Source organism: Mesoplodon densirostris, chromosome 10 (genome assembly GCF_025265405.1).
Source record: "Mesoplodon densirostris isolate mMesDen1 chromosome 10, mMesDen1 primary haplotype, whole genome shotgun sequence".
NCBI lineage: Eukaryota > Metazoa > Chordata > Mammalia > Artiodactyla > Ziphiidae > Mesoplodon > Mesoplodon densirostris.
The window spans coordinates 109515238-109527590 of NC_082670.1; the positions used below are offsets into that span (position 1 = coordinate 109515238).

Below are 12353 nucleotides of genomic sequence, written 5' to 3' on the forward strand. Positions count from 1 at the left end.
CCGCAGCGGCGCCTGGCGCCCGGAGGACCAACCCCGGGATGCGCCCGCCCCGCCCCTCCCCTTAGTCCTCTCCCCCGACTCCGCCCCCAGGCGCAAGAACCAGTCGCGCAGGCGGAGGCGCGGGGCCGGCGTGCTCTCCGGGCGGCTTTAATGGGGTCCCGGGGCAGCCCCTCGGGGCGTCGGGTGGGGACGGGGCCGGGGCCGAGGTGCGTCGTGAGTCGGGGAAAGCAGGGACCCCGCGCCGAGGGCCGGGCGGGGCACAGCCCCTCACAGGTGCGTGTCCTCCTCGAATACGTCCGAGTCCTCCGGGTCGCGCTTGCCCCCCATGAGCGCGCTCCAGCCCCCCGGACCGTTGACGGCGCCGCCGCCGTTCAGGCTGGGCTGCTTCTCCTGCATCTCCGACTGGCTGTCGCTGGCCACGTCCAGCGTGGGGTTGTCGTGGCAGCCGTTCTCCACGAAGCGCAGCTCCTCGCCGTGCGACTGCGGCGGGAGGGGCCGCTGGGAGAGCACGCCGGGCCCCCTCCGCCCCCGCTTCATCCCTTCACCGGCCCTCAGGCCGGCGAAACCGCACGCAGGGGGCCCCAGCGGACCCTGATGGACGCAGGCCCCTTCGGCTCTGGGTCCACAGCTCAGCTCGTTTCTTACAATGACTACTGACCCTTCGCACGGCACAGACCCATGGCCTCCCTGACACCATCTGACCCCTCCCACCACCACCCACCCCTTCTAAAGGGACTCATGGGCAACAGGAGCCTTGTGTCCTGGCCCCTCCTTTTGGGGGAGCTGCCAGGCTGCTGGAGCGTCCTCCTGACCCCAAGACCCCAAGCAAGGGCCTGTCTGGTGAGGCATCCACAGGAGCCCTGGCCTGCAAGGCCACCTGCCTCCCAGCAGGGGCTGCGGCCAGCAGCGGCCCTGCGGGTGCAGCCAACGTCCCACTCCCTGCACCTCCGGCACCTAATGCGAGGCTGGCGCCCTGCGGAGGGCAACTGGGGGCCAGGCCCTGCCCTAGCGCCTCACCGCAGTCACCCCACCGGCAGATGAGGACACTGAGTCTCCGATGCCTGAGCTTGCTGGGCACCCCTTCACCGGCACCACCGCGGCCCAGCCCCCTGCCCCACTGGGCTCCACGCTCGCTCACCACGTGTTTCAGCTTGGGCAGCCGGCGCTGCCAGCAGTTATAGAGCAGGCCGAGCACGATGATGACGACACAGATGGCGCCGATGGCCACCAGCACCACAAAGAGCGTCCCGTAGTCGCCGCGCACCTGGCTGGCCCGGGCCTGGCAGCTGCTGGCACTGGAGTAGTTCTGGATGCCGATCTGGGGGCAGGAGGGGCCCGGTTCCTTAGCCGAGATCCTAGGGTGCCAGGGCTCCCCACAGGGCCCTTGGGGTCGGAGTGCAGGGACGGGGAACAGGCTTGGAACAAGCTCCCTCAGAGGCCTGGCTGGACCTGTGCTCAGCGAGGACCCTGCCCGATCCCCACCCCACCTGCCTGAGGGCGCCTCCATCCCCAAACTCCTCACAAGCCCAGTGGCTCTGACCCTGCTGCAGGCAACGTCTGGCCCCAACCCCCCCACCGAGGCTGGCCCCCCATGCTGGCAGTCACAATCCACACTGTCCCCACCAGCTTGAAAAAGGACACGAGCAGCTGTGAAGCTCTCTCCTCACATTCTCCACCACACACCGCAAGGAATCGCAAACACAGCTTCTACCTTGGGGGGGCAGGGGTGTCCCGGTATCATTATGGCCATTGTGGGCCGGAGAGTGCACGGGGGGCTGGGGATGGTCCACGTCCTCGGCCACCCCCAGTCTCCCAGCTTCCTCCCTCTTGCCACGGGAGTGGTCACCAATGTCATTTAGCTGCCCAGCACCCCCACCGACACTGCGGGTTGTCCTAAGTGGGTGGCCTTCTCTGGCCAAGTGGCTGCTCTGTCCCCACCGGGTCAGGCAGACACTCTCCACAATCAGCATCTTGGGTGGAGGAAAGCAGGAAAGGCGAGGTGCCATCATCAGATGACAGGTGCCAGGGTGAGGGTTCCATCCACTGGCTCTGGCGCAGAGACCTGGGAGTCTCCCTTTCTAAAGCCAGGTATTAGCTCTTCTTCCTATGAACCACCTATATGTTTCCAGTACTTTCTCTATTCACTTCTTAAGTTATCAAGGCTCAGTTCTCCTGCTAGGTTCACCACCAATGCACGTGCTAAATCTGCCCACTAATGTACGTCCAAAGACCCAGCATGCTTTTCGGCCGAATCAGTCTGAATGAAATGTCCGGTAAAGCCAGAATACCCAGGGGAGGGAAGCAGCAGAAGGGTCTGTAAAAAAGGTTAAACCCAAGTTTCCACCAGCCCCCCAGTGTTCATGAACCCCAAATCTCACAACTGGACCGGCCCCCCATGGCTACCCAGGTGGTGTAGATACAGCATCACGGTGAAAAGCCCAGGCTCTTGAATCTCTCAGGCCTGGTCCAAAGCCTGGCTCAGCCACGCACTGGCTGTGCCATTTTGGGCAAGTCACCTTCCTGCTCTGGGTTTCAGCTCCCGTCTTAAATGGGGCACCTACGGTACTCAACAGGGGGCCTTATTTACTGCTTACAACCCGGGGGTGGTGCTCAGGGCCGAGTGAGAGAACCCAGTCTGGCACTCAGCACACTTATCAAAAAGCCACAAACCACCATGGAGGCCACCCGCAGCCTGGCGTGGACTAGATAAGGAGGCGGGGCCCACAGGCACGGGTGCCTCAGCTCTGTCAACAAACACTGGAGGGCTCTCGAGGGACTTCCCTGGTGGTCCAGGGGCTAGGACTCCACACTCCCAATGCAGGGGGCCTGGGTTCGAGCACTGGTTATGAAACTAGATCCCACATGCCATAACTAAGAGTTCACATGCCACAACTAAAGATCCCTCATGCCGCAACTAAGACCCAACACAGCCAAATAAATAAATATATAAAAAACAAACTAAAAACACTGCAAGGGGCTTCCCTGGTGGCGCAGTGGTTAAGAATCCGCCTGCCAATGCAGGGGACACGGGTTCGAGCCCTGGTCCGGGAAGATGCCACGGAGCAGCTAAGCCGTGGAGCAACTAAGCCTGTGCGCCACAATTACTGAGCCTGCACGCCACAACTACTGAGCCCGCGTGTCACAACTACTGGAGCATGTGCACCTAGAGCCCGTGCTCCACAACAAGAGAAACCATGACAATGAGAAGCTGTCACACCACAACAGAGAGTAGCCCCCACTCACTGCAACTAGAGAAAGCCCGTGCACAGCAACGAAGACCCAATGCAGCCAAAAATAAGTAAGTTAAATTAATTAATAAATAAATAAAAACAAAAAAACAAATACTGCAGGGCTCTCAAGAACTAAGGGGACTGATAAGGCCCCTGGATTCCAGTGAGTGGATGGGGCCTGGAGGACACAGGCTGTCCTCAAGAAGGGAGGTGAGGGGCCTCCCTGGTGGCACAGTGGTTAAGAGTCCGCCTGCCGATGCAGGGGATACGGGTTCGTGCCCCGGTCTGGGAGGATCCCATATGCCGCGGAGCGGCTGGGCCCGTGAGCCATGGCCGCTGGGCCTGCGCATCCGGAGCCTGTGCTCCGCAACGGGAGAGGCCACAACAGTGAGAGGCCCGCATACCGCAAAAAAAAAAAAAAAAAAAAAAAAAAAAAAAAAAGAAGGGAGGTGAGGAACTGCGCCTTCCTCCTCTGGGGAAGGTGGATCTGGAGTAGAGATTGGCCAGCCTGTCTCCTCAGCCCAGGTTCCTGGGGCTGGCCAGGTGGGCGGTGGACTGCCTGGGTCGCCCCCCACCAACCCCGGGGCCCCCGAGCTGGCCCAGCGCCGCGACTCTCAGTGGGGAGTGCCTGGTGACACTTTCTTTTGCGCCTTTGGGAACTGCGCCACGTTCTCCCCACCCACCAGGCTTCGGCACAATTCCATGGCCAGACGTGGCGCATCTCCGCCGTCCACCGAAGAACTCCGCTTACCCTCCGAGATCCCCTCGGGGGGCCCCTCCCTCTGCGTCCTCTCCTGACCACCCCCCTCCACGGCTCGGGTCTGCGCCTGCTGTCACATGTCGCACGCACCACAGCTGGTAGCTCCGTGCTCCTCGGGAGCTGGGCCTCGGAGACTGGAGACAGGAGCTGTCCAGAGGTGCTTCAGGCCGCACCCCGCCACACAGGCCCTCACGCCTCAGGGAAGGCAGCCCCGCCCCACAGTTTTAGGGATGCAGGGAGCACGGCCGCGCTCTTACCTCCACCAGGCTCCTGCGGATGTCGCCCAGCATGGAGAGGACGTCTTGAGTGGGCACCACCCCTGGGGAAACGCACCATCAGCACAGCCCTGGCCGCAGAGGTGCTCGGGCTCCTGACCCTCGGACCCCCTGTCTGAGCCTCCGAGCCTCACTCCCCAGCCTGAAGCCCACGCAGACCATGACCCGTACCTGCTGCCCACCCGCTGGCCCACCTGTGGTGGGTGTGGCTTCCGGAAGCCACGCCCACGCCCCTTCCCCACCACACACAGTACACAGGCCTGCGCCTCCCTCCCGACCAGGGTCCACTCTCCTCCTCCTCTCCAGAACCCAAGCCTGTGGGCCTCGCTGAACCCTGAACCAGGGAGTCCAGTTAGCTCAGCCTGCCTTCCCCGAGCCTGTGTGCACTTCCCCGCAGCCCCCGCTCACCTTGCTCGCCCACCAAGGTCATCAGCAGGTGCTGCTCCTTCTCGCTGGGCTTGCTCAGGGAGATGTGCCAGTCCCCGTGGTGGCCGCTGCCGTGGCGGGGCAGCACCCCCTCCACCAGGGCCAGGAGCTGCAGCCCCCGGTGCCGCCGGAACACCTCCTACGAGGGCAGAGAGAAAGCCCCGTGTTCGGTGAGGGGTGGCGCCCCCCGACCCCAGCCTCTAGGCCTGGGCCCCTCTGACCCGGGAAAGGCCAGCGGGCTGCCCAGAGGGGCTGCTCAGGGACCTCTGGGGACCGCGGAGGAGGCTGTGAGCCTGGCCTCGGGGGACAATGGGCACAGCAAGACCTGAGTCCACTTGGTCCCTGCAGGTGTCCAGGTGCCCCCTCCTGCCTTGGCCTCTTGCACTCATGTGGGGCCTGAGTGTCCAGACGTGTCATGTGAGGGCCGAGTATGTGTGTGGGGGGGACAAGAGAGTGCGCGTCAATACGGCCACCAAAACGGAAGGAGAGGCGGGAGGCATCTTCCCCAAACTACCCCCCACCTGTCACTGGAGAGATAGGGCTCAAAGCTGGGGAGTCAAGAAAGAGTCTGCTGTAGAGAATGAGTGTGTGGACACCGAGGCGGGAAAGCGGGGGGTGGGCATGAACTGGGAGATTGGGGTCGACACATATACACTAATATGTATAAAATAGATTTAAAAAAAAGATGCCTGCGTCCTCACAGGGTGCAGCGGTGACCAGGAGAATTGGCAGAGATGGCCATAATGGGAGAGCCCTGGCAGCAGGGAGGGGCAGGAGAAGGGGAAAGGAGACTTCTCTCCCATCTGACGCTCTTGTGCTGCTTAGATTTCCTTCAGCTTGTACACAGGTAAGTACACAACTTAAAAACAAAAGCAAGAGGCTGGCACTGAACAGGAACTTGGCATGGGGCAGGAGGCCTTGCCTCTGGCTCCCAGCCTGTCACTGTCCCTTCCTGGCCCATCTGGGAAGAGGCCCTCCTCTGGCCAGGTCCCCCGACCCCTGGCCCCCAGCAGCCCCTCCCTCCTGTACGTGGGCTCCTGCCTGCAATGCTCCCAGCCATGGGGCTGCGAGCCAGGTGTCTCTGCCCATGAGACACAGGCGTCTCTCCAGGCCAGCCTTGTGGGCTCTCCTTTCTGCTGGGGCCCAAGCTAAGGAGAGTGGCTGTCATGCTACCAATGTGATGAAGGGCCTTGTTGCCATGGCAAGTGCCCAGTGCAGGCTCTCACGAGCGTTAGGCTCAGCAGCCTAAGAGAAGCCTGCTCAGTTCCACACCTGGGAGAAGGCTGGTAACTGGAGATGGCCCGAGCGAGCGGCTCGGGAAGCCCCAGCTCCTGAAATGGCCGCTACCATCCGTGTGTGCGTGTGTGCGCGTGCAGGGGAGGGGCAGCCGTGCCTGAGCCCTGCTTGAGGCGGCGCCTCCCCATGTGTGTGTGGGCTGAAGCCCTGTGCTCCACCACCTGCGCACACCCCCCATTTTCGGGGTCCAGGTGTTTGCCTGGCTTAAGCCCTAGACCCACAAAGTCAGTTCTGGGAGGGTCTGATGACTAGGTATTTCGTACCATTTATTCTGTCAGTGGCCTGAGGAAAAAGCCCTGGCTTTGGAATCAAATATGGATTCCAATCTTGGTTCTGCCATTTATCAGCTCTGTGACCTTTAGCAACATACTGTACCTCTCTGAGCCTCAGTTTCCCCATCTGAAAATGTGGGCATCGGTCCTAAATCCGTGGGCTTACTGTGAGGATTGAAAGTACTTATTCAATCATAGGTGCTGGGACAACTGGATATCTCAGCAGAAAAGAAAAAACATACCTGGACTCATACTTCACACCATACACCAAAGTCAATTTCAGATGCATTTCAGATCTAAAGCTTTTAGAAACAAGCGTGGCCTTGGAGTAGGCAAACATTTCTAAATTGGACCCGAAACCACTAACCATGAACGAAAAAAGATAAGTTGGAGTATTTTATGATGAAGTTTAAAAAAATTAAAAACTTCCATTTATCAGAGGGTACTATTAAGAGGGTAAAAAGGCACCCCACAGGGTATGAGAAAACATTTACAATATGTATACGAGACAGAGGTTTCATATCCAGGACATATAAATAATTTACAGATATCAATAAATAAAATGTCAGATAACCCAGTCGATAAATGAGCAAAAGATCTGATGAGGCACTTGACAAAAAGAGGCTAAAACACACATGAAAAGTTGTTCAACTTTGTTAATCAGGGAAAGGCAAAGTAAAACCACAAAGTGATGCCACCACACACATACCTCGCAAAATGGTTAAAATGAAAAACACCACCAATGGCCGGCAGACATGGCAGCCCCAGAGCACCCAGGCGCTGCCGCAGAGTCACTGGCACAGTCACCGTGGAAAGTCGCTGGACAGTATCCAGTGAAGGTGAACGTACGCATACACGCTGACCCCATGGCGCCACCCGTCGGAATGTGCCCGGGTGCCCGCCCGCCAAAGCACAGGTCCCAGAACCTCCAGAGCAGCAGATCCACAACGCCTGAAACTGAAGCTCCCCAACGTCTGTCACCAGTCAAAGGGATAAAGAGAACGAGCGTGAACACACGGCAACACACGCAACGATACAGGTGAATCTCAAAAGCAGGATGTTGAAGCACAAAAAGCCAGACAGAATATTACACACTCAATGATGCCACTTATGTACAGTTCAAAAGCATGCAAAATTAATTCATGGCATCACAAGAAGATGGTTCCCTTGAGGAAACAGTGTCTGGAAGGGAGAGAAAGAGGGGCCTCAGGGGCTGCCGATCATGTTTTGCGTCCTGATGTGATAGCCCGCTGCGCTGCACGTGTCTGACCCGTGAGCTTTTCTGACTGTACGTCGTGAGGCATGAGGACGCCCCTTGAGTGTAGCGCACTCAGGGTGTGACCTGTCTTCCCTGCTGACTCCTGGGCAGGTGACCCTCCCTGCACATCACACTGTTTTTCCCAGTGCAGGGGCCCCAGTGCTCCTGCTACAGTCCAGGCCCTGAGGTTACACACCAACTCCTCCAAGTGACTGTGGGGGGAATGCAGAATGGTGCAGCTGCTGCAGGAAACAGCATGACAGTTCCTCAAAAGATGAGAGATAAAAGCACCAGATCTGGGAATTCCACTTCTGCAGATATACCAAAAGGACTGAAAGCAGAGTCTGGGAGAGATATTTGTACATCAAGTTCATAGTGGGATTATTCACAACGGCTAAAACATGTCTATCAACAAATGAACGGATAAACAAGATGTGGTCCAGCCACACAATGGAATATTACTCAGCCTTAAAAAGGAAGGACATTCTGACACCTGCTGCCACTGGTACAAACCTTGAGGACATTCTGCTCAGTGAAACGAGCCCGTCACAAAAAGACAAATACCGTGTGATCCACTAATATGAGGGACCCAGACACTCAGATTCATAGAGACAGAAAGTAGATGGTGGCTGAGAGAGGGGGGAAATGGAGCTGTTTAATGGGGACAATTTCAGTTTCTGCAAGATGAACAAGTTCTGGAGATGTTTCACAATAATGTAAATGTACTTAACACAACCGTACACTTAAAAAAATGATTAGAATGATACATTTTACGTTAGATTTTTTTACAATTAAAAAATCCACTGTAAAAAATAATATTGACTAATTGGTGGATGTCAAGTATTAAATGAGAAGAACAGACCAGACAAAAACAAGGAAAGCACTTTAATTTCTATGTGTGCTTTGGGAAGAGAACAGAGACACTAACTTTAGACTTCACTGTTCAAGCATGTGCACCCAGACTCCAGAGTCTCAAGGCCCCATAAAAGCCATGAGGGCTCCTTGAAGATATTGATTCCGTGTCCGGGGAAGGGAACATTCAAGAACAGCCTGGAACATCCTCGTGCACAGAAAGCAGGGAAACTATCAAACACTAAAGGCTGGTCAAAAGGACTCAGAAGCCAACCCTGAGTTGAGGCTTTCACTGGCCAAAGATGAGGCTGTAGGCAACGCGGGCTGCCTGCCACTCAGTTCCACAAGGATCAAGTCTTAAGCCACTGTAGTCGCTGACCTACACTCTGAGAGGAATGCAGGACGAAGCATTCTGTGTCTGGATATACGGGCCCCCAGAGAGTTAAAATGTATACTAAGGAAGAACGGCGTTGACCCCAGATTTCTGCATTGTCCCACACACAGAAAAGCACTCAAATCATTAACTGAGACATCTGGTCCTCAAGGCCAGCAGTGACCTTTCCCTGAGGTCTCCGCTGCACGCATCCCCTTCACCGAAGTTCACGCGTATCGTGGCCCGTCCACCCGAGAGGCTGTCTCCCAGGCCACCGTCCGCAGTCGGACACTGAATGAACTCGACTCACAGCCCTCATGTCGTGCTTGACTTCCAGTCAACAGAGTGAGCATCGGCAAGACTAATACCTGCCCTGGACTAAAACACATCAGCGATGTAGCAGTCTATGACGTTATAAAGATGCCGGGAAAAAGAGAACACCTCATTGGTCACTTCTGGATTAAACGTGTGCATGTACTTTCACTTTTCTCCCAAACACACTAAACAAGAATGAAGGTTTTTTTTTTTTAAGGTCTAAAACCACAAAGACAAAACCACAACAAAACAGCAGAGGAGACGAGCCACAGCATGTGGTCACTGGAAGCGGATGGGTGAGTCAGAGTTTCCCAGTTCAGCAAGCCCCAGAGAGCCAGAAGCTGAGCCAGACGGGGACAGCTGAGGAGCACCCAGACTTCTTGTCCAACTTGCCAAACGCTCTGGATAAGCAGCACTGGCTCCCTCGGGGAGAGAGAATGGAAACAGCAGCAGCACAGGACCACACTGAGTGTGTTTAAGAAGCAATGGACCCCTAGCTCCCACTGACACCGCACAGATGTCAAACATCCCTTCTCCCTGCAGAAGACCGGAAGCTTGTTCTTTAATGATGGTAAAATAGAGGGTCTCTGACCTTGAGGACACCAGACCCAGCTGTGGGAGGGGCTCACACTGCGAATGGGTGCGGTGAATGAGCTCACCCATCAGGCACATGTGTCCTAACACAGAAACATAGCCCTCTCCCAAGCTGCTCCCAGAACGCTGGCGGCCAGCCCCATACCGTCCCCGAAGGACAGAAGTTCCTTTTTCCAAGAATCTAATCACCCAAGAGGAAGGCCCTAAAGACACTGACATTAGAAATTTTCAAATGAAATGGCCCAGCCAGACCACCCTCCCGAGAAGCTACAGTGAAGCCCACCCCCAGGCTCAAAGCTTCCGACCAGCTTTTGCTGGCCCTCCTTAAACAGCACCAAACAAATGCCGCCAGACATTTGAGGGGAGGACGCGTGTGGAAAATTGAGACAAAACTAACAAATGAGGAAAGCATCCTGTACAGGGAGAAAACAACTCTTTAAAAAACAATTTCAATATCCTCATAGAGAGACGACATCACACACAGAATCAAAAACAGAGGGGGGCAAGCACAAAGAGCCTTGGGGATGTAAAACTCCGAGAGCACTCTCTTCTCAGACGTTGGTGGGAGCTGGCTCCCCCGGGGGTCAAGCCACCCACCTGGCCCGCCTGCCCCACCCGCACTCACACAGTCCACGTTCTCCGCCATGTTCAGGATGATGTAGTTCTTTCCGGCCAAGTTGCTCCAGTCTTTGCAGACCACCTGTGCAAAGAAATAAGACAGGCATCTGGAGGGAGGGTGGACGGAACCCTGTGAGAAGCTAGGAGGGCGAGGCCAGGCGTGGGTGTGACAGCCGGGTGAGAGCAGACAGCCTCCGCAAGGTGACATGCCCAGGATGCGGCCAAGGCTCACAAACCCGATGTCTGCAGGGAGTGGAGGCGGGGGCCGTGTCACAGGGGCCCGGCTGCCGGGGCCGGCCTAGAGGTTTTCGAAGGCAAACTCGTGTGTAATGTTCTGAAGGGCAAACAGGAGCGTGCCTGTGGGCCAGACGCACAGCTGACCACCTGGGACCCCTCCTTTCCTTCTGGTGCCGGGGTGGGCGGGTGAGGAGGAGAGCAGCGGCTCTCCCCACAGTGGTGGGGGGCGTGGAGGCAGGGCTGGCCAGAGCGCTGTCAGCACCCACCCTCAGTGGCTATGACAAGCAGAGGGCACCCGAACCCATGACGACTGGGCGGGGGTGCCAAGCCTGTGCACCTGTGTGAAGAGGATGCCCACTGCTGGGCCACGAGCCGTGCCCCCCAAAGTTCTGCCCGGGATCCACCCGCTGTCCCGGGGCCCGGCAGAGCCCTCCCCATGCCGCGAGCTGGGCATGGCCAGGCAGCCCCCGAGCACCTTCACTTACCTGCGTGGAGTCCCAGGGTGTTCTAGACGGAGCGTCAGCAGTCTGCCCTTCCTGGGGCAGCTGGCTGAGGGACTCTCGTCCATCAGCAGCAGAGGAAGGTGTCAGCTCCATGTCCCCAGGGGCCAGTGAGAAAGAGGCTGAAGCTCCAGGGTGCATGGGGTCTTTGTCTGAGGCCTCAGCCCCGCTGGGAGCTTCCGTCTGAGGGAACGAGGCTGGGGACGGTCCCATCCCCGGCAGGCCGCCCAAGCCAGCTGTTCCCGCAGTGGCCTCCTCACTGGGCTCCCGAGGGGCCTCCAACTCTAGCCTGTGCCCTGCGGCTGGCAGCGCCGTGCCCCCTGCCCCCCAGTCGGCCACATCCTGACCCCCCAGGGTCACTGGACTTGGGGTGACTGTGGGCGGGGAAAGGCTCGGCTCCATGCTGCTCCCCACCTCCACACCCGAGGAGGCCTGGTCCCCAGACTCTTCGTGCCGGTGTTCGGGGGCCCCTGGGGTCTGGCTGCTGCCGGTGGGAGGAAAGCCGTGGACCTGACTTTGGGGTTCTTCTTGGGATCTGGTCACAGGCAGCAGCTGCTCCTCCTCTTCCTCCTCTCTGGGGACCACATGCCAGGGTGGCTCCACTAGGCTCATCTTGGGCAGGGGAGACGGGAGGCTCGCCCCCTCTTGACTCTGGCCGGTATCCTCTACGGGACCAGCCTTCTCAGTCAGGTCTGGAAAACCGTAATCTGCAGACAGAGATGGAGAGTTCATTCACGAGCTTCATCATTCGTCGATTTGCTGAGTAAGTGCTGAACGGATGATAAAAAGAACCATGAGGGGCTTCCCTGGTGGCGCAGTGGTTGAGAGTCCGCCTGCCGATGCAGGGGACTAGGGTTCGTGCCCCGATCCCGGAAGATCCCACATGCCGCGGAGCGGCTGGGCCCGCGAGCCATGGCCGCGGAGCCTGTGTGTCCGGAGCCTGTGCTCCGCAACGGGAGAGGCCACAGCAGTGAGAGGCCCGCGTACAGCAAAAAAAAAAAAAAAAAAAAAAAAAAAAAAAAAAAAAAAGAACCATGAGACCCTCAGGGGAACGGGGGGGAGGGTGGACAGTTGATCGTGTGGGAAAGGAGTGGGAAATAGGCTGGATTGGTGGGGACAGACTGGGGGACAAGGGCCAGGCTGGTCCTCACTTCCTTCATGGGAATAAAACGACACAATTCTGCCACTGAAGTCCCACGAACACGGGAAGGTGCGAAGCCTACACGCTGCCCGGAGGTGGCCCGCTAACATCTGGCGCACAGGGTCCCTGCGGTGCCTTGTCTGGGCTCTCCCCGGGAGACCCCATCACGACCCTTCACCCCTTTTCTAATGGGCTGGGGTGGGGGT

The 12353-nt window shown here is 57.7% G+C and overlaps 1 protein-coding gene across 3 annotated transcripts in view; it reads right to left on the minus strand.

The window, feature by feature from the left end:
• Positions 1 to 150: 150 nt before the first annotated feature.
• Positions 151 to 12353, minus strand: part of PODXL2 (podocalyxin like 2) — a 33718-nt gene continuing 21515 nt past the window's right edge. For 2 of the 3 annotated variants that reach the window (XM_060110269.1, XM_060110267.1), the window contains 6 exons: positions 10992 to 11713; positions 10277 to 10351; positions 4674 to 4830; positions 4248 to 4309; positions 1139 to 1318; positions 151 to 480 (listed from right to left, as the gene is read on the minus strand). In XM_060110269.1, the coding sequence (XP_059966252.1) occupies positions 268 to 480; positions 1139 to 1318; positions 4248 to 4309; positions 4674 to 4830; positions 10277 to 10351; positions 10992 to 11713 (1409 nt within the window). In that variant the 3' untranslated portion in view covers positions 151 to 267. The remainder of the gene's footprint in view (positions 481 to 1138; positions 1319 to 4247; positions 4310 to 4673; positions 4831 to 10276; positions 10352 to 10991; positions 11714 to 12353) is intronic. The other variant, XM_060110268.1, reaches the window with a different exon arrangement.